General features: G+C 38.1%; 1 protein-coding gene across 8 annotated transcripts in view; it reads right to left on the bottom strand.

The window, feature by feature from the left end:
* The window catches only part of CD86 (CD86 molecule), a 76,735-nt gene continuing 58,101 nt past the window's right edge, over positions 4,520–23,153 (bottom strand). For 2 of the 8 annotated variants that reach the window (XM_005654040.3, XM_005654046.3), the window contains 2 exons: positions 11,466–11,511; positions 6,185–8,536 (listed from right to left, as the gene is read on the bottom strand). In XM_005654040.3, coding sequence (XP_005654097.1) covers positions 8,446–8,536; positions 11,466–11,511 — 137 coding nt within the window. In that variant the 3' untranslated portion in view covers positions 6,185–8,445. 8 annotated transcript variants of the gene reach the window in all.

Below are 23,153 nucleotides of genomic sequence, written 5' to 3' on the forward strand. Positions count from 1 at the left end.
AGTTAGGTGGCTTCTTTTTCTTCTTCACAGCTCCCTCTAGGGAATGCTAGTCCCATCTTGATTCCTTTTCTTTCTCTCTTTTTTTCTTTTGTTCTACCCAGTTATATCAAGGGTTTCTTGCCCTTTTTGAAGTTTTAAGTTCTTCTGCCAGGATTCAGTTGATGTTCTGTGTGAGATGTGTTTTTTGTAATATGTTTGTGGGAGAAGGTGAGCGTGACCTCTTACTCCTCTGCCATCTTGCCTAACTCCATTTTTCCTTTTCGAATCTACTTTAACCTTGCCACCACCCCATTCATCTCTGCATTAGTCTTCACTTTCTTCCCCTCTCTCCAGACCCTTCTTCTCAATTCCTGTGGTATCTACCCTCCATCTCCCATGAGGGCCAAAGATTATTTGACTTCTTTGTAGCTCTAAAATTATATGATTTTGTAAAATGAGAGGTTATACTTTAGTTAATGAGAATCTCTGCCAAAATTAAGGGATAGATAGAAGGTAGATACCACTGCCTTCTATACAGAGTCCTGTATGTACTCTGTAATCCTGCTTCGTTTTGACTAGGGAGAGCTGGTCTGGTATGAATGCTCTAAAATAATGGGTTCTGAAAGCTGAGTTGGTAGGGGGATGATTATCCTGGGTGGCCTGAGGCAGCTTTTTTTAAGAGAGTGAATCCAAGTCGTTCCTAGAGTGGGAAACTAAAGTTCTAACCTGGGAGCAGGAGTTTATTGTTAGGTCTATGTGGTGTCACAAGGACAGGAGGCAGTTGGGTGCTTGAAAGCCAGGATGGCTGGGGAGAAATTGGCAGGTGCAGAATGAAGCTGCCCAGACCAAGAAGTTTAGGACTAACGTTGTGCATAAGAACATTTGCTTATTCAGTGGCTTGAAGATACCCTGGAGCTTCTCTATATATTGGCCAGTGGCCAGAGTAGTGGTGCTTGGTGGGGAAGTAAAATGTTGGGACAGGAATGAATTATTGTTGAGATGGATATCTTGGACCATAAGATATTATGTCAACTGTGTGCAGCATGGGCAGTGGTGAGGTATATAACCCAGTAAAGGTAGTGGTATTTGAGCCAAGCTTAATGATGAACAAGGGGAGAAGTATTGCAGAGACACAGAATAACATAAGTGAAAATAACCCAGATAATACAAGCTATATTTTGGAAATGATTAAGAGCTAAATCTGGCAGCATCATGGATATCCAATATGAGGAAAGGGAAAAATAAGGTTGATAAAGAGTTGAGTTAGTTTTGAGTCACATTGTTAATGACTTGGGTTTTCAGGCTGAAGGCAGTCAATGGTAGAGTTCTTAAAAATTTTGAGTAGTGGAATTCCCAATAAGATGGTATATTATATATACACGTCTAATCCCATTACCTTCTAAAATTCCAATAAAACTAAAGAAAAGATTATTTTTTAATTTAAAGTATAAGAATAGGAAAGGAGACAACAGTTTGGAGTCTGAAAAGGAGATGGATGCATGGTAACTTACCTTGCCTGTCAGTATAGAAACCAAGAATCAACTCAGTTTATTCTGTAGAGTCATCAGAAGCCTCGGGAACCTACAAGACTGGGAACCAATCAAGGGTGAGTATTGTTGGGAAAGATGAGGGCCAAAATAAGGAAGACTGTTTAAAAGTTGTTTGAGAAGCTGAGTTCTCTCTTCCCACTCTGTACTATTAGGCAACTTCCCTCTCCCACCCTGGCAGAAATCTGGAGTCTCATTCTCTGGAGAGGGTAAAGCAGAAAGTGTTTGAATTTGAAAGAGATCATACATTTGAGGATGGAGTTACCAAAGTGAAAACAAATGGACAAAGTAATACATATTGACTAAAGATTGCAGAGACTCAGCCACTAACACACACACACACACACACACACACACACACACAAACACACACTGAGACATGTACACACACACTCCTCTTCTTTTTCTTGGCTCCCAAAATGCTGACAGCCAGACTTCTACCTTTCAGGCAAGATACTGGAAAAACAGCAGCCCAAGTGGAAAGACCCAACCCTAACATGGTTTCTCAACAAAGCTCATCTACCAGATCCCTTTCAGTAAAACTAAAGTTAACGAGACGGTCTATAGACTTAGATCCTCTAAACAAATTTTCAGTTCCATCTTTTAATCATTAACAGGCAATTGAGGCGTATCAGATATTTGAGGAATCTCCCAACATGGATGATATAGATCAAAGCAATCAAATAGGAAGAAACAACTTGGAGGATTCAGAGACAATGCAGGAAAAATAAAATTTAACCTGGCATTACTACCTTCATAGAGTTGGGAGATGATATTTCAACCATGAAGAACAAGGTCCTTGGAAAAAGAAACATTCAAGGAACAAAATTAAAACATGACATAAATAAAAAATACAACAGAAAGATTGGGAGATAAAGTTGAGGAAATCTTTAAGGAACAGAACAAAAAACAAAAAGACATAAAATAGGAGAGAAAGATAAGAAAACAGGAGAATCATTCTAGGAGATACAACATTACAATCCAATGTACTAGAATGAGAGATGAGAGAAATGGGGGGGGGGAATAATCAATGAAACATTCCAGGAAAATTTTCCTGCAGTGAGTTTCCAGATAGAAGAGGCTACCTCGGTGCTAATTGTAGTGTCTGAATAGGCATTTTATTACAAAATGTAAGAACAACTGGAGATGAAGAAAAGATTCTCAAAGCCGACACATAAAAAGATAATATCTGTAGATCTTCCAACAGCATCATTGGAGGCTGGAGACAATGGAAATGATTTCTAACCCCAAATTCTCTATTAAGCCAAACAATTAAGTGGGAGAATAGGAGAAAGACATTTTTAGATACAAAAAATATCATTGAATTTACTTCCCCCATATCCTTTCTCAGAAAGTTACTGGTGGATATGTATGCACAACCAAAGTGAGTGAGTAAATCAAGAGAGAGATACATGAAATGCAGGAATCAGGAGATCCAGTGCAGAATGACTATTTTTCACCAGACTGAGGGTGTAACTTTTTCAGATTGGAACAGGTTCAGAAATTTTTGTCTGAAGACAGTGAAAAACTCTGTATCTATATTTTTCCTCCTGGAATGAACAGGTAGCCATGATGAAAGCCAAAGGAACCTCACTTTCATAAAATCCATAATAATGTTTGCATATAGGTGTTACAGAAAACTGATATAAGAAAGAAGTATGTTTTTAATTTGAAGGATTACACTAAAGACTGGGATCTCTCTTAATTTTCTTTTCAAGAGCCTGAGTTTAGGTTGCTTAGGTATAGGATAAAACCAAATCTGCCTGAATAAGGGGGAAACATACATACATATACATATGTGTATATATATATATGTATACACAAGCAATATATGTACATATGCATACATACACACACACCACATACACACACGCACAAACTTACATATAGATATAGAGTGTCTATTGAAAGATGCGTAAGAAGCTGGAGATCTGAGCTGCCTCTGCAGGCTAGGGAAGAGGGACATGAGAAAAACCTTTTTTTCACCATTTATCTCCTTGTTCCTTTCGATGTTTCGGTCAAAATGCAGGGTAAGAGAGACAGTAGACTGGGATTATTTGAGTGGTGACTGTCATGTTCCTGGAATGAGGAAATAAGGGCCTGATGAGAAAAGAGGGGGTGGATGCTAAAGCTGGAAGAAACTTTGCCTGGCCTGGTGGTGACCAGATGTGGCTGCAGTGTGAGGTTGGCAGTGGGTGCCAAGGAGAAGGTTAGAGGCAGTGGTCAGAGATGACTCTTTGCTTTATAGCCTGGATTCACAAATGTGAGGATCCTTCTGGTGAAACTGGCTTCAGAATGGTAGAGGGAGGAGGGTGGATTCTAAAATAAGTGACAGAGGCAGAGGTGGAGGAGTTGGAGCTGGTAGCTGTAGTTCAAGTTTCTATTTGCCACAAACTCATATTCATTGCTCATATCACGTGCCTTATTATTCACAGCTTCTAGCCTTATGAGATAATGGAATGGCTTCTGGAAAACTCAGTGATGGGTCTTCTGGAAGTACCACCTTGGGAGGCTGAGGTAGTGTAGGGTAAGATGGAGTGTAGGCACTCAACCCATAACCAACCAAAATGCTGCCTCTTCTATAGCCAGAAAACACAAGGCTGGGAAATAAAGGGGTGAAAGGAATGATGATTCACAAAATATCCCCCAGCTCTGCCACTTAACTAAGTTAGAGATCTTGGGTAAATCACTTAGACTTTTCTATGCTTATGTTTCCTCATTAACAAAATGAGCATAATAGCCCACTACCTACGTTACAGTGTTGTGAAGATTAAATGGACTAGTGAGTTGAAAGGTTTGGAAGAGTTCCTGGTACAAAATAAACACCAATAATGTTAGCTAGTACTATCAGTATACGTAATGACCACTTTTCATCTTTTTTAGGTTTCTTTCCCCCAGACTTGGAACACCGAAATTCTAGAGAATTGAATATGCAACGAGGGGATGTTTTCAGAGGGCATGTTAATGTTTTTTTAATTATTTGTTTTATTTATTTTTAAGTTTTATTGAATTATAGTTGATTTACAACATTATGATAATTTGTGCTGTACAACAAAGTGATTCAGTTATACATATATACAGATCCATTTTTTTTCATATTGTTTTCCCAAGGTTATTACAGAATATTGGGTAGAGTTCCCTGTGCTATACAGCAGGTGCCTGTTGACCATCTATTCCATATACAATAGTGTGCATATGCCTATCCCCAACCCCCAATCCATCCCCTTCAAACCTGTCCACTTTGGTCACTGTAAGTTTGTTTTGAAGTTTGTAAGACTGTTTTTATTTTGTAATTAAGTTCATTTGTATCTTAGATTCTACATGTAAGTAATATTATATAATATTTGACTTCATTTAGTATGATAATCTCTAGTTCCATCCATGTTGCTGCAAATGGCATTATTTCATTCTTTTTATGGCTGAGTAATATTCCATTGTATATATCACCACATCTTCCTTATCCATTCCTTTGTCAATGGACATTTAGGTTGCTTCCATGTCTTGACTATTGTAAATAGTGCTACAGTGAACACTGAGGTGGATGTATCTTTTTGAATTACAGTTTTCTCTGGATACATGCCCAGGAGTGGGACTGCTGGATCACATTGTAGTTCTACTTTTAGTTTTTTGAGGAACCTCCATACTGCTTTCCATAGTGTAAATAATACAGGAGGGTTCCCCTTTCCTCACATTTTCTCCAGCATTTATTATTTGTAGTCTTTTTGATGATGGCCATTTTGACCAAGGTGAAGTGATACTTCATGGTGGTTTTGATTTGCATTTCTCTAATAATTAGCAATGATGAGTATCTTTTCATATGCTTTTTGGCCATCTGTATGTCTTCTTTGGAGACACATATGTTTAGATCTTCTGCGCATTTTTTGAATTGGGTTGTTTATTTGTTTTGATTTTGAACTGTATGAGCTCTTTTTATACTTTGGAGATTAATCTCATGTTGATTGGTTCATTTGTAAATACTTTATCCCATTCTGTGGGTTGTCTTTTTGTTTCATTTATAGTTTCCTTTGCTGTGCAAAAGCTTTTAAGTTTAATTAGGTCCCATTTGTTTATTTTTGCTTTTATTTTCATTATCTAAGAGGTTGATCTGAGAAGATATTGCAGTTTATGTCAGAGAGGGTTTGCCTAAGGTTTCCTCTAAGAGTTTTATAATATCTGGTCTTATAGTTAGGTCCATAATCCATTTTGAGTTTATTTTTGTGCATGGTATTAGAGAATGATCTAATTTTTCTTTCACATGCAGCTGTCCAGTTTTCCCAGCACCACTTATTGAAGAGATTGTCTTTCCTCTGTTGTGTAGTCTCAGCTCCTTTGTTATAGATTAATTGACCATAGATGCATGGGTTTATTTCTGGGCTTCCTATCCTGTTCCATTGATCTATATTTCTGTTTTTGTGGATGGCATGATAATGTTTCATTCAGTCTTTTAACAGTTTTGAGGTACTACCTTAGGTGCCTGGGATCCACTGGTGAAGAAATCTCAACCCTCACAGAGCCTGTAGAGTTTTTTATCCCCCATAATTTTCCTGACTCGTCTCAATGCCATATATATATATGGCCATATATATATACACACACATATATATGGTCATATTTATATATATATATGTGCCATATATATATATATATACACACACATATATATACACATTTATTTATTTTTAATTGACAAGTAACATTGTATTAGTTTTGGGTGTACAACATAACATTTTGGTATAGTATATATTATGAAATGATCACTACAATAAGTTAACATCCATCACCACACATAATTATAAATTTTTTTCTTGTGATGAAAACTTAAGATGTACTCTCTTAGCAACTTTCAAATATACAGTACAGTTATCTGCTTTTATTTTATAATCATAGTATTTCCAAGGGATGATTTTTATACTAAGCATTTGTTTAATACACTGCGAGCACACATTACACGGTAGAAAACATTATAAATTGAAAAGCAATTATCCCTTCCTTAATTCCAGATTCCCCAGTTGTCCTCAGAAATGACCTCTCTTATCTGACATATATCTTATTATCTAAACATAGAGAATCATGTAAGACCCCCTTTCTTATACAGTTGTTAGAGGAAAGGGAAGAGAGGAGGGTTTGGGATGGGTTAGAGGCTTTTGACCAGGTGACTAGTGAGTGGGGCTACCTTTAGAGATGTTAAAAGGAGGGGTGTACATTAGGAGGACAGAGAGGGTAATATCATATTCTATGTACTGTTGAAGTAGAAGAAGAAAATATAGACTTTTACATCAACTTGATAGAAATGTATTGATAAATGCTCTGTATAAAACATGTTAGGAAACAGCAAGGTGCTTAAAGCCTAATGAAGGCAAGGACAGGGCAGAGCAAATGGTAATACAAATGGTAATATGTATGAGCATGGCTAGCACAGCCATCTGCAACTCTTTAGGGTCCTTTATATAGGGAAAAACTACTACTATTTCTGCAGCTTGGACCTCCCAAAGTTCTCCTTAGATTTAAACTGAGGCTGCTCTATCCCTTAGTGATGCTGCCTTACAGCCAGGGTCCCCTAACTTATTTCTACTGGGCTAGTATATTCTTCTCCTGCACCCAGTTTTCCTGTTGTTGAGAATGATGCATAGACAGTCCTCAGTCACAAGTTTGCTGGCTCTGCTCTGGGCCAGCCAGTATCTCCTTAGGATTCTGTAGGCTAAGTCAGCCTCTGGGTGATTTGCATTCTGGTCTTCCTAATTCCACTCTAGCTGCTTCTCCCTCAGCCTTTCACTGAAAGAGTCTTAAGCCTCTTCCATTCACCTCGTGATTTAGATGATAGGTCTCCCTCCCCAGCTCTGCTTACAGCCAGATGGAACATTACAACTTGACTATCATGAAAATCTCTCACCAAACACCAGGGAAACTGCTGTCGGCCTTAGTCCATTTGGACAGACTGTCCATCTGTTGCTGGTCCCAAGGTTTGTCGAAGGACTGGACGGACTAGACATTCATGTGTGTCTCTGTTGGTCAAGATCTTTTATTTTCCCTCTTTTGAGTCTTGTGATCTCTCTATTGGCTCTCACACAGTTGTCCCCAAGCCATCATCTCAATCATTTTTTTTTTTTTTTCGAGAAGAGAAGTGGGGTTTTTGATGCATGGCACTTCCTGCTTTATCCAGCACTCCTTGCTAAGGCTTAGTAGTAGCTTCTTGGGCAGGTGGATCCTTCTCAATATTAGCAACAGCCCAGCTAGTAAAGGCTACAGAACTGGTCCCTTCTTTGTCACTCTTAATTTCCCAGATTTTGAGTTGGTCTGCTCATTGTTAGCACACTAGGCCCCCCACTTTCCTTACCCTCACAGAGGGAAGGAACTCCTTAGCAGAGGATGGGCTTTTCTCCATTATTACATTATTACAGAACACATTTCTTTATACTTTAAAATATTACTATTAACTTTATAAGGTCATAAAATACATAACTCCCAGCCAGACTGAAGAGGTAGTTGTTCAGTCACAGGTATATAAGATGGCATAAGGTACTACCTGAGAATTCAGAGTAGATAAAAGGCACAAATCTAGTAATTGGGAGTTCTACATAAAATATAATTTATAAAATTAAGAAAAAGAGACCAAATCTGAAAAAGGAAGTGTTAGTCTTAAATACATGATTCCTGAGCCAGGAACCAGTTAGGTAGGCTGGACCCACCAAGTGTGCTCTGAAATGGAAAGAAATAGTTAAAATCTGCTCCTGACTTAGGGAGCAAAGCTGGCAATATAGAGAGGCTGCTTCATTTCAAGAGAGTCTTGAAGCCCCTCCTATTATTAACAGTAATATTTTCTTGCCTTCTGGGAAGGGTAGAGAGACAGGAAAAAGGTCAGTCAAAACTTGAAAAGGAAAGCATTTAAAAAATGGATAGTCATATGGAGTTTACTCTTTAATTAAAAATCTGTAGTACTGTTGTCATCTGAGGCTGTCTTTAAAATATTAACATCACACTGGGCATCATCAGATCGTTCATGGACTTCTGCTCTGGAAAAATAGAAAAAAAGACTGGTGAGATTTCACAGTAGAGCCACATTCTTAGATTTCAACAATAGGGCAGAATAGAGGGGGACATTGCAGTAGTAACAAGGAGAAACAAACTATTGCAGAGAGGTGGAGATCTGCCATTCACACTTTCTAAATAGTTATCTTGATTTCTGTCTGGCCTGCCTCTGCCTTATGCTGATCCCCTGCTGCCTTTCCTCTGCAGGCTCTTCAGGAGAGCCTGAACTGGCTGTGACAGGACAGCAAGACTGCAACACCTAGGCTCACCATTTAGGACTCTGAGACGCACAGTGGAGATAAGTGCATCCAGATAAGTGCTGGGTATGCTGGGGGCTATGCCCTCTGGGATCATGACTGTGTCTCTGTGGCCATGCTGTTTTTTTTTTTTTTTTAAGTTAAAATTGTATTTATTAAATATTATTTTGAAATAACTATACATTCATAGGGTATTATCAAAAGAGAAAAGTACAGGGTGGTGCCATGTCATGTACCCCATGTCCTATTTCCCTCATGATAATATGTTGCTGCATTGGAGTTCCCATCATGGCTCAGTGGTTAATGAATCCGACTAGGAACAATGAGGTTGCAGGTTCGATCCCTGCCCTTGCTCAGTGGGTTAAGGATCCAGCGCTGCTGTGAACTGTGGTGTAGGTTGTAGACGCGGCTCGGATCCCATGTTGCTGTGGGTCTGGTGTAGGCCGGCAGCTACAGCTCCGATTCGACCCCTAGCCTGGGAACCTCCATATGCCGCAAGTGTGGCCCTAGAAAAGGCAAAAAGATAAAAAAGAAAAAATGTTGCTGCATAAATATATATAATATCAAAGCAGAAAACTGAAATTGATACTATCCACAGAGCTCATTCAGATTTTATCAGCGTTTTTTTTTTCTTTTGACTAAAGGTTGCTTTGACCCCATGACTATGTGATCAGGCCTTTTTTTCTTTTTTTTTTTTTTTTTTCCAGGGCCGCACTGCGGCATATGGACGATCCCAGGCTAGGAGTTAAATTGGAGCTACAGCCGCCAGCCTACACCACAGCCACAGGAACTCGAAATTCCCAGTCGTGTCTTCGACCTACACCACAGCTCACCTCAACGCCAGATCCCCAAACCACTGAGTGAAGCCAGGAAACGAACCTTCACCCTCATGGATTCCAGTCAGATTTGTTTCCACTGGGTCAAAAAGGGACCTCCATGATCAGGTCTTGATATTCTTGAGAACCCAGTTTCTCAAGGAAGGTGGAGGTACAGATAATCTGATTGCATCATGTGAAAGGATGGCTCACCAAGAATCTTTGTATATTCTTTCATGCGTACATTTATTTTTCAAGAGACATTTATTTTAATAGTTAAGACATGTAAGCAAGTGTTCACTAATAGATGAATGGATAAAGACTGTGATACACACACAGACACAAACATGTGCACGTGCATGCATACACACACAGTGGAATATTAGCCATAAAAAAGAATGAAATCTTGCCACTTGTGACAACATGGATGGACTCAAGGTTATTAGGCTAAGTGAAGTCAGTCAGAGAAAGACAAATAGTGTGTTATTGCACTTACATATGGAATCTAAAAAATAATAATTTAAAAAATCAACCTCATAGATACAGAGAACAGATTGATGCCAGAAGTAGGGGGTAGGAGGTGGGAGAAATTAGTAAACTTTACTTTATTTTTTTTTTTTTTAGTTTAAATGAATCAAAATTTTTTAAAAACTGAAAACTTGAATTCTTAAAAAAAGGAGAAAAGTACTTCAGCAAATTGTGCTTTCCATAACCCTTATATGTGAACAAAAGATAATATAAAGAAAAGGATAGGGAGTTCCCATTGTGGCTCGGTAGAAATGAATCTGACTAGTATCCATGAGGATGCGGGTTCAATCCCTGGCCTCGCTCAGTGGGTTAAGGATCTGGCGTTTCCGTGAGTTGTGGTGTAGGTCACAGACATGGCTCAGATCTGGAATTTGCTGGGGATGTGGTGTAGGCTAGCAGCTATAGCTCTGATGAATAATGTTTACTTTTCCACAAAAGTCCTTTTCAGCATGTTATGCATTTATAAAACCATTAGAGTATACATTCTATAAGTAAGTCCTATCATCTCTCAGCCAGTGTTCACCATGAAAACTGCAACTACCGAAAACTGTTGTTATTCAAAGGCTATTTTCTATAGATTCAAACATATCTGCTGCTGCATTTTCACAATTAAAAAACATAATTGAGCACCTCTGTATGCCAGGCACTATACCGGGTGCTGGCAGCACAATGATGAACTTCACTGATATGTTCCATGCCCTCTATAGAGTTTGGTTTATAGTGTTTATAGTGTTTAATAAGATAATTACACAAACATATAAGTATAAGCTGGTGATATAAGAAAAAGCACAGGGATCTATATGATACTATAACAGGCTGGCATAATCTAGTTTGGGAAGGGTTTTTAAGGAAGTGCAGATTGAGCCAAGATCTGAAGAATGAGTAAAGAAGTGGCAGAAGCACATTCCAGGCAGAGGGCACAGCAGATGCAAGGACAGTGAGGTTAAAGTTAGCAAATTATCACTCCTCATTTATCCATTCATTCCTTCTAGTCCAGGCATTATGCTAGGTACTGGGGTTACCATGGTAAATAGGATACAGCCCATGCTTACCACAGCAGACCCCTTTGGTATTAATTTTTTACTTGACTACAACTGAGGTTGTTATGACCCTTGGGCACTATGCATTGAGCACACCGCCATCCATGTATAGGTAGGACTTTTCCTCCAAGTCCTAACTAGTCTCACTTTCCTTTTCCTCTCCATTAATTCATGTATGCTGAGGTCCCAGCAGGCCTCATACCAAGCCTATTTAAGTTATAGACTTTGCGGGGATGGTACCTCTTTTAGCAATGTTGTAGGGCCAGGACTCACCTGTTCTTAGTTTGTTCACTCGCCTTCCTGTTCATTTTGATGGTTTCTGAAAGAGACAAAAACAGTCTCAGAAAATGTATTGCCCATAGACAAGAAGAGAGGGAAAGTTTGAAGAGGCTCCTAAGTCCTAGGACTCAGAAAGAAATCGTTGTGTCTATATATGTAAAATAGACAATTCCTTGATGAAATTTCATGGAGACTGAGGAGGAGCTTCTTTCATCTTTTTGGAAGTGCAAAATACTCAGAATAGGAGTTCCTGTCATGGCTCAGTGGTTAACAAACCCCACTAGGAACTATGAGGTTTCGGTTCGATCCCTGGCCTCCCTCAGTGGGTTAAGAATCCGGCATTGCTGTGACCTGTGGTGTAGGTCTCAGATGCGCCTCAGATCTGGCATGGCTGTGGCTCTGGTGTAGGCCAGCAGCTACAGCTCCAATTGGACCCCTAGCCTGGGAACCTCCGTATACTGTGGGCACGGCCCTAGAAAATACGGAAAAAAAAAAAAAAAAGACCCAGAATAGCCAAAAATATCCTGAAAAAGAATAATGGAGCTGGAGAAATCAGGATCCCTGACTTCAGACTCTACTACAAAGCAACAGTCATCAAAACCTTGTGGTACTGGCACAAAGACAGAAATATAGATCAGTGGAACAGGATAGAAAGCCCAGAATTAAACACATGCACCTACAGTCAACTAATCTATGACAAAGGAGAAAGAATATACAATGGAGAAAAGAAAGCCCCTTCAATAAGTGGTGCCGGGAAAAATGGACAGCCACATGGAAAAGAATGAAATTAGAACACTTCCTAACACCATACACAAAAATAAACTCAAAATGGATTAAAGACCTAGTTATAAGGCCAGAGACTATAAAACTCTTAGAGGAAAACATAGGCCAAACACTCTGTGACATAAATGACAGCAACATCTTCTCAGATCCACCTCTTAGAGTAATGGCAGTAATAGCAAAAATTAAAAAAATGGGACTTAATTAAACTTAAAAGTTTCTGCATAGCAAAGGAAACCCTAAACAAAACAATCGATAGAATGGGAGAAGATCTGCAAATGAATCGACTGACAAGGGATTAATCTCCAAAATTTCTAAACACCTCCTACAGCTCAATAGCAAAAAAACAAACAACTCCATCAAAAAAATGGGCAGAAGATCTAAACAGACAATTCTCCAAAGAAGACATATAGATAGCCAAAAAAACACATGAAGAGATGTTCAACATCACTAATTATTAGAGAAATGCAAATCAAAACCACTATGAAGTACCACCTTACACTGGCCAGAATGGCCATCATCGAAAAGTCTACAAACATTAAGTGCTAGAGAGGGTGTGGAGAAAAGGAACCCTAGTACACGGGTGGTGGGATTGTAAATTGGTGCAACCACTGTGGAAAACAGTATGGAGATTCCTCAGAAAACTAAAAATAGAATTACCATTTGATCCAGCAATCTCACTCTTGGGCATCTATCCAGAGAAATAACCATGACTCGAAAAGACACATGTCCTCCAGTGTTCATTGCAACACTCTATACAGTAGTCCAGACATGGAAACAACCTAAATGTCCATTGACAGAGAAGTGGATAAAGAAGTTGAGGTACATATACAAAACGGAGTATTAGTCAGTCATTAAAAGGAAAGAAATAACTGCATTTGCAGCAACATGGATGGACCTGAGAATTATCATGCTGAGTGAAGTCTGTCAGATAATGAGACGCCAACATCAAATGCTATCACTTACATGTAGAATGTAAAAACAGGACACAATGAACTTCTTTGAAGAACAGATACTGACTCACAGACTTGGAAAACTTATGGTTTCCAAATGAGACAGGTTGGGGTGTGGGGGGATGCACTGTGGGTTTGGGATGGAAATGCTATAAAATTTGGTTGTGATGATTGTTGTACACCTATAAATGCAATAAAATTCATTAAGAAAAAATAAATAAATAAATGCCTTCCTGTGCACATTGTGCATTAAGTTTTTGTCTGTTTTGTTTTGTTTTGTTTTTGTCTTTTTAGGGCAGTACCCACTGCATATGGAGGTTCCCAGGCTAGAGGTCGAATCAGAGCTATAGTTGCCAGCCTATGCCACAGCCACACCACATCATAGCTGTGTCTGCAGACTATGCCAACAGCTCACAGCAGTGCTGGATCCTTAACCCACTGAGTGAGGCCAGGGATCCAACCTGCATCCTCATGGGTATTAGATTGCTTTCCACTGAGCCACAATGGGAACTCCCATGCCTTAGGTTCTAATATTAGGAATAGGGTTTTCACTTACAGCTCCATTTGCTAAAATAAAAATATTCCTGGGTTATAACACATTTAGTTTTAGCAAATCATTTAGTGATGGGAAAAAACATTTCCAAACCTTTTCTGACAGTAAGGTTTAGAAAGAAATCTTGAAGATGTTGATGCCTAAATGGGTTATCCAGCTAGTATTACCAAATAATATTCAATTTTGCATGTACAGGCTTAAGTGGGAATCCTCTAGCAGGGCTAAATTTCCCAAAGTCTGTGCTACTATTGGCGTGGACTTATTCCTGATGCAACTTGTAAATTCCTCTGTGTTGACTGTTGTGATAGTGCTATTGTCCCACTCAGAACTTTGCAGCAGGGGTTGTTAACTCAGTATCCATGGAGGAACTTAGGGACCCCAGAATCCTTTCAACAACACCCCTGATGGTGTTGAACACTTTCTATCTTTGGCAGTTCTCTTTGTGTGTGCCCATGTATGTGTTGAAAAATAATCAGCTTTACTGAAAGATAGTATACAGTAAAATTTTATCATTTTCCATATAGATTTTGGTGAGTTTAACAAATGCAAACATGTAACTACCACCATAAGCAAGACGTAGAACATTTATATAAGCCCAAATAGTTCTCTCCAGCTCCTTTTCAATCAATTCCTTTCCTCCACCCTGTTGCCTATAACCACTGATCTACTTAATGTCACGGTGTTCTGACTTTTCTAGGATTTATATGAATATAAATAAGAGTCTTTGTGTCTGAAGTCTTCACTTAGCTTAATGCTTTTGAAATTCACTCATGTTGTTTCATGTTACCAGCAGCCCATTCCTTTCTATGGCTCAGCAGTATTTCATTGTATGAATATACTGCCATTTGTTTATCCATTCACCAACTGAGAATTCAGGATGCTAGGTTTTCAGTATAATGAAGAAAACTGCTATGGACATTGTGTGTGTGTGTGCAAATAGACGTTTGTCTTTCTTATGGGTAAATATCTAGGATTGTTAGATTTTATAGCAGTGCACGATAATTTCAGCTGCTTCACATCCTCTCCAACACTTGATATTTATCAGTCCTTTAAATTTTAGCCATCTCAGTGGGTGTGTTGGGTGTCTTATTATGGCTTGAATTTATATTTCCCCAATGACTAATGATGTTATGACTGTGTGACTGTGCTTATTGGAAAATTGTGTATCTTCTTATGTGATGTATCTGTTCAAGTCTTTTGCTCTCTGCCTTTTGTCTTATGGATTATCTTCTCTTTACTGAGTAGTAATATATAATTATATATTCTGCTTAGAAGTCCTTTATCAGATTTTTATTTTGCAAGAATTTTCTCCCAATGTGGAGCTTAACTTTTCATGATCTTAACAAAGTCAGAGGGCAAAAATTTTAAATTTTGATTTAGTTTAGTTTATCAATCTTTTAAAAACTTTCTTTTTTCTTTTTTAGAGCCACACCCACAGCATGTGGAAGTTCCCAGGCTAGGGGTCAAATTGGAGCTACAGCTTCTGGCCTATACCACAGCCACAGCAATGTGGGATGCAAGCTGCATCTGTGACCTACACCACAGGTCATGGCAATGCCAAATCCCTGACCCACTGAGTGAGGCCAGGGATCGAATTCGCATCCTCATGAATACTAGTTGTTTCTGCTGTGCCACAATGGGAACGCCCTAAAATTTTTTTAATTATAGTTGATTTAAAATGTTCTGTTAATTTCTGCTGAACGGCAAAGTGACCCAGTTATACATATATATATATTCTTTTTCTCACATTATCCTTCAGCATGTTCCATCAAAAGTGATTAGATATAGTTCACTGCTCTATACAGCAAAATCTCATTGCTTATCCACCCCAAACTCCCAGTCCGTCCCACTCCATTCCCCTCCCCCTTGGCAACCACAAGTCTGTTCTCTGTGTCTATGAGTTTGTTTCTTTTCTGTAGATAGGTTCATTTGTGCCATATATTAGATTCTAGATATGTGATATCATAAAGTATTTGTGTTTCTCTTTCTGTCTTACTTCACTTAGTATGAGAGTCTCTAGTTCCATCCATGTTGCTACAAATGGCATTATTTTGTTCTTTTTAATGGATGAGTAGTATTCCATTGTGTATATGTACCACATCTTCTTAATCCATTTGTCTGTCATTGGGCGTTTAGTTTGTTTCCATGCCTTGGCTATTGTGAATAAGGCTCAGTGAACATAGGGCTGCATGTATCTTTTTCTTTTTCTTTTTTCTTTTTTGTCTTTTTGCCATTTCTTAGGCTGTTCCTGCAGCATATGGAGGTTCCCAGGCTAGGGGTCGAATCAGAGCTGTAGCCACTGGCCCATGACAGAGCCACAGCAACTTGGGATCTGATCCGCATCTGCAACCTACACCACAGCTCATGGCAATGCCGGATCCTTAACCCACTGAGCAAGGCCAGGGATTGAACCCACAACCTCATGGTTCTTAGTGGGATTCGTTAACCACTGAGCCACGACGGGAACTCCACATGTATCTTTTTCAATGAAAGTTTTTTCTGGATATATTCCCAGGAGTGGGATTGCTGGATTATATGGTAGTTCTATATTTAGTTTTATGAGGTACCTCCAAACTGTTGCCTATAGTGGTTGCACCAGTTTACATTTCCACCAGCAGTGTAGGAGGGTTCCCTTTTCTCTATACCCTCTCCAGCATTTGTTATTTGTAGATTTATTAGTGATGGCCATTCTGATAGGTGTGAAGTGTTGCTTCATTGTAGTTTTGATTTGCATTTCTCTAATAATCAAGGATGTTGAGCATTTTTTCATGTGCCTTTTGGCCATCTATATGTCTCCCTTGGAGAAATGTCTATTCCAGTCTTCTGCTCACTTTTCAATTGGGTTGTTTTTTGCCATTGCGTTGTATGAATTATTTGTGTATTTTGGAGATTAAGCCCTTGTTGGTTTCATCATTTGAAACTATTTTCCCCAATTCCATAGGTTGTCTTTTTTTATGGGTTCCTTTGCTATGAAAAATATTTTAAGTTTCATTAGGTCTCATTGTTTTATTTTTGTTTTTATTTCCATTGCCTTGGGAGACTGACCTAAGAAAACATTTGTATGGTTAATGTCAGAGAATGTTTCGCCTATGTTCTCTTCTAGTAGTTTTATGGTGTCTTGTCTTCTGTTTAAGTCTCTAAGCTAATTTGAGTTTATTTTTGTGTATGGTGTGAGGGTGGTTCTAGCTTCATTGATTTATATGTAGCTGTCCAGTTTTCCCAGCACCACTTGCTTTTTCCCATTTTATATTCTTTCCACCTTTAAGACTACATGGAGACCAAACAACATGCTACTAAAAAAACAATGGGTCATCAAGGAAGTCAAAATGAAAATTAAAAAATACCTTGAGACAAATGGTAATGAAAATACAACCATTCAAAATCTATGGGATGCCACAAAAGCAGTTCTTAGAAGGCAGTTCATAGCAATACAGGCCTTCCTCAAAAAAGAAGAAAAGTCTCAGGTCAACACCTTAACCTACCACCTAAAAGAAATAGAAAAAAGAAAACTTAAAGTGAGCAGAAGGGAAGAAATCATAAAGATCAGAGAGGAAATCAGTGAAAAAGAGATTCAAAAAACAATGGAAAAAAAATCAATAAAACCAAGATCTAGTTTTTTGAAAGGGTAAACAAAATTGGCAAACCTCTGGCCAGACTCACCAAGCAGAGAGAAAGAACTCAAAATAAGAAATGAAAGAGGAGAAATTACAATGGATACTGCAGAAATACAAAAAACCATAAAAGAATACTATGAACAATTATATCTCAACAAATTTGACAACCTAGAATAAATGGACAACTTTCTAGAGACATCCAGTCCACCAAAACTGAATCAAGAAGAAATAGATCAATTGAACAGACCAATCACTAGAAATGAAATTGAATATGTAATAAAAAAAAAACACTTCCTTCAAACTGAAGTCCAAGGTCAAATGGCTTCACAGGTGAATTCTACCAAACATACAAAGAAGAGCTTATACCCATCCTTCTTAAAATTTTCCAAAAGGTTGAAGAAGAAGGAATGCTCCCAAATATATTTTATGAAGCCACCTTCACCCTAATACCAAAGCCAGACAAAGATACTACCAAAAAAGAAAATTATAGGCCAATATCTTTTATGAATATAGATGTAAAAATTCTCAACAAAATTTTAGCCAATGAAATCCAACAATAAAAAAAAAAAATCATCTACCGTGACCAAGTGGGATTCATCCCAAGTTCACAAGGATGGTTCAGCATATGCAAATCAATCAACGTCATACACTACATTAACAAAAAAAAAAAGTCAAAAACCACATGATCATCTCAATATATACAGAAAAAGCACTTGACAGAATCCAACATCCATTCATGATAAAAACTCCTACCAAAGTGGGTATAGAGGGAACATACCTTAACATAATAAAAGCCATTTATGACAAACCCAATGGAGAAAAGCTGAAGGCCTTCCCACTAAAATCTGGAACAAGACAAGGATGATCACTCTCACCACTTTTATTCAACATAGTATTGGACATCCTAGCCATAGTAATCGTACAAACAAAAAAAAATAAAAGGTATCCAAATTGGAAGAGAAGAGGTAAAATTGTTATGATATGCAGATGACATGATACCATATATAGAAAACACTAAGGATTCTATACAAAATCTACTTGAACTGATCAATGAATTCAGCAAAGTAGCAGGACTCAAAATTAACATTCGGAAATCAGTTGCATTTCTGTACACTAACAGTTAAATATTAGAAAAGAAATATGAAAATACCTTTTAGGAGTCCCTGTTGTGGCTCGGGTGTTAATGAACCTGACTAGTATCCATGAGGACATGGGTTTGATCCCTGGCCTCGCTCAGTGGGTTAAGGATCTGGTATTGCCATGAGCCGTGGTGTAGATTGCAGACACAGCTCAGATCCTGCTGTGCTGTGGTATAGACTGGCAGCTACAGCTCCAATTCAGCCCGTAACCTAGGAACCTCCATATGCCATGGGTGTGGCCCTAAAAAGACAAAAGACAAAAAAAAAATACCATTTGAAATCACACCCCCAAAATTAAATACCTAGGAATAAACATGACCAATAAGGTGAAAGATATATGCTGAGAACTATAAAATATTAATCAAGGAAATTAAAGAAGATGCAAAGAAATGGAAATATATTCCATGCTCCTGGGTTGCAAGAATTAATATTGTTAAAATGGCCATACTACCCAAAGCAATCTACAGATTCAGTGCAATCCCTATCAAATTACCCATGACATTTTTCACAGAACTAGAACACACAATCAAAAATTTATATAGAACCACCAAAGACCCAGAATTGCCAAAGCAATCCCAAGGAACAAAAACCAAGCAGGAGAGGCATAACTCTCCCAGACTTCAGACAATATTACACAGCTACAGTAACCACGACAGCATGGTACAGCTACAAAACGAGACATACAGACCAGTGGAACAGAATGGAGAACCCAGAAATAAACCCAGACAACTATGGTCAGTTTATCAATCTTTTTATAATAATAATAATTTTTTTATAATATGCTTTTTGTTTACTGTGTCCTAAGATTTGCCAAACCTAAGCTCACAAAAATCTTCTACATTTTCTTTCAAAAGTCTCTTAATTTTAGTTCTTATATTTATGATCCATCTCAAGGTTTTTGTTTTTGTTTTTGTAATTTTGCCTTTTCTAGGGCTGCACCTGTGGCACATGGAGGTTCCCAGGGTAGGGTCTAATCAGAGCTATAGATGCTGGCCTACACCAGAGCCACAGCAGCACAGGATCTCAGCTGTGTCTGACAGCTCACGGCAATGCCAGATCCTTAACCTGCTGAGCAAGTCCAGGGATCGAACCCGCAACCTCATAGTTCCTCGTCAGGTTCATTAACCACTGAACCATGATGGGAACTCAAGTCATTTTTTTGTGTGTGTCTAGGTTCATATTTTCCTACATGGATATAACTGACCCAATACCATTTGTTGAAAAGGCTGTGCTTTCTGCATCACATGACCTTGGCACTTTTGTCAAAATCAGTTGATAAGATCATGTGAGTTTATTTTTTGACACTCCATTTTGATCCATTGCCTGATATGTCTGTCCTTTCACCATTGACACACTGTCTTGACCACTATAGTTGTATAGTAAATCTTGGAATTAGGTAGTATAAGTCCTCCATCTTTGTTCTCATGTTTCAGAATTGTTTTGACAATTGTAGGTCCTTTGCATTTGTATATAACTTTTAGAATCTGCTTTTTATTTTCCATTAAAGAGCCTGCCAGGATTTTGATTGATATTGCATTGAAACCTATGTCAATTTGTGGAAATTGGTATCTTTATATCTAGATACCAATGTTCTAAATCATGAACATGACAAAATTCTCCATTCATTTAGGTCTACTTTAATTCTGACAGTAATAATGGCTTTTTAGTTTTCAGTATACGGGTCTGGTACTCATTTTTAAACATTTATTCCAAATAAAGAAATAATTTAATATTACTTGCTGCTAATGTAAATGGCATTAATTTTTTTAAATGTCCAATTTTTGTTGTTAGTATGTAGAAATACAATCAATTTTGTATATTGACTTTGTATCCTGCGACTTTGCTACACTCAGTTCTAATAGCTTTTAATGAATTCCTTAGGCTTTTCTGCAAACATGATCATGTTATCTACAAAAAAGAAACAGTTTTGCTTCCTTCTTTCGAATATGTATGTCTTTTATTTATTTTTCTAGACTTGTGGCACTGGCTAGTACCTCCAGTATAGTGTTGAACAAAAGCAATGGGAGTGACACCCTTGCCTTGTTCCTGACCTTAGACAAAAGCAAACAGTCTTTTTTCATTAAATATGATGCTAACTAAAGAATTTTTAGTAAATGTCCTTTGCCAGGTCCAGGAAGCTTCTTTGTATTCCTACTTTTATGAGAGTTCATCCTTTTTTAAAATTATGAATGGGTGTTAATTTTGCCAAATGCTTTTTCTGCATCCTTTGCTATATATTCTGCATCTACATGATTTCTCTTTTTAGTCTGTAAATATAGCAAGTTTCATTGCTTGATATTTAGATGTTGAATTTACCTTATATCCTAATCACAATGTTTAATCCCCACCTAATCTCAATCTCTAACACATTGTTTTGTGATGTTAATACATTTAATACTTTTAATACATTGCTAGATTTTACTTGCTAATTTCGTTGTGTTTTGGCATCTATGTTCACAAGGGATATATGTAGGTTTCCTTCTTGTACTGTCTTTTTCTAGTTTTGGTATTAGGGCTCCCCCGACTTACAGAGCAGCCTAGAAACTGACTCTGGGCAGTAGGCTGGGGGCAATCATAGGGCTCACCTCATTTTTTCCCTTCTCATGGGGAACTACAGTTTGCTATAGCCTATTATCCAATGTCTGAACACAGTTGTTACATATATTTTGTCTGATTCTTTGTTTATAGCAGGAGGATGATTCCTGGAGCAGTTAATCCTTCATGGAGGAAGAAGTCTGTGTCTTCTATATAATTTTAAAAGAACTTTAATTGTTAGAAAAGTCTCTTATTTCCTTATACCCTCTTATAACCTTCATCCATTAAGATGCCCTTTAGAGCCTCAGTTATGTGCAATCTTAATACTCTATGGCAGTTTTTAGGCTTTAAAGGCATCATTTGTGTCCCCCACAAGGCTTTTTTTTTTTTTCTAATCATCCTCAGTTATTTCAGATATTTCTTATTTGACTGGGTTTCTATATACCTTATAAATCTAGTTAAGTTCTATTTTTGTCAGAATTCCTCTTAAGAACAATGGTGCTGGAGTTCCCGTCGTGGCTCAGTGGTTAACGAATCCAAATAGGAACTACAAGGTTTCAGGTTTGATCCCTGGCCTTGCTCAGTGGGTTAAGGATCTGGTGTTGCCGTGAGCTGTGGTGTAGGTGGCAGACGTGGTTCAGATCCTGCATTGCTGTGGCTGTGGTGTATAGGCTGGCGGGTACAGCTCTGATTTGACCCCTAGCCTGGGAACCCCCATGTGCCACAGGAGTGGCCCAAGAAATGGCAAAAAACAAAACAAAACAAACAAACAAACAAAAAAACGGTGCTTATAGCCAAATACATTATTTCTGATGTCTATAGACCAACACCAAATAGTTACATTATCCTTTCGCACTTATGACAAAATCATCACCATTTCAAAAAAAAAAAAAAGCTTCTATTTAAAAAATGAAAGCAGACAATAAAAAAAAAAAACAGATTCTAAATTTTTGGATTTGATTACAAATTTAGCATTTTAAAGAGTAGATGTGATGATATCATCTGGTTTCAGGTTTTAACCCTGTGAAAGTTTCTGTTTACATCTAAAATGATTGATTTTGAAAAAGACATTTGTCCTTTAAGAAATCATTCCTTAAAAAGCTGAGACTCTTCCAGATCTGTAAGAGGGAGGCAAGTTGTAAAAATTGTAGTTGCTAAACACTATTACAGTACAGATTTTAGTCACACAAGAACCAAATGAGGAAGTAAAACTTCAGGAGGAGCTATTTTAGTCTTTCTCCCTAGTGGGTAATCTGACGGGGTAACTTCTCACTGGGGAAAGACAGTCATTCAACATTATAATTTCTCATGCCTTAACTGCCCTATTTGATAGAGGGAGAGGGAGAGAGAAAGGGAGAGAGAAAAGAGATTAGAAACCATCTAGAACAACTATGGCATTTCTCTTTTATCCATTTAACAGTCTGAACAGGGTAAATACGTATGGTTGAGGTATAGAAAAGCTATTATTACTGAACAATCACTGGAAAGGACTTTTGCCACCAAATTAGTTAGTTTGGAGGGCTGTCTCCTCTAAGAAAAGGATTAATACTAAATTAAGAGGACATCATTGGAGAAATATCTACTCATCATTAAGCTTGTGTCTCTGTGGATGTTTCATGACTGCTTCCATGTCTATTGGCAGGATTTAATTCTTTGTGGGCTGAGAGTCCCATTTCCTTGCTGGCTTTTGGCTGAGGGCCATTCCCAGCTTCTAAAGGCCACTCACACTTCTTGACCTATGGCCCATTCCTCCATCTTCAAGGCAGCAATGGTGGGCTATGCCTGTCTTAGGCTTTGAATCTCTCCTTCTTCAGTTCCCATCTTTCTAATTTAGGTGGGAAAGGTTCTCTGACTCATATAATTAGACTGAATCTCCCTGGATAATCCAGGATAATGTCTTCACTTTAAAGTCAGTATATTACATAAGCAAGTTCCTTTTGCCATGTAAGGTAACATGTTGTGGATTTGGGGGTATAGGAGGTACACATCTTGTTGGTGGCATTATTCTGTCTATCATACAGCCAGTGCCAGGGGTGTCCACAAAGCAAGTGCAGATATTGCTGAAGTTACAGATCCAAGTTTTATGAATATCTCACATCTAAATTGAA

Source organism: Sus scrofa, chromosome 13, assembly GCF_000003025.6.
Source record: "Sus scrofa isolate TJ Tabasco breed Duroc chromosome 13, Sscrofa11.1, whole genome shotgun sequence".
Taxonomy (NCBI): Eukaryota; Metazoa; Chordata; class Mammalia; order Artiodactyla; family Suidae; genus Sus; species Sus scrofa.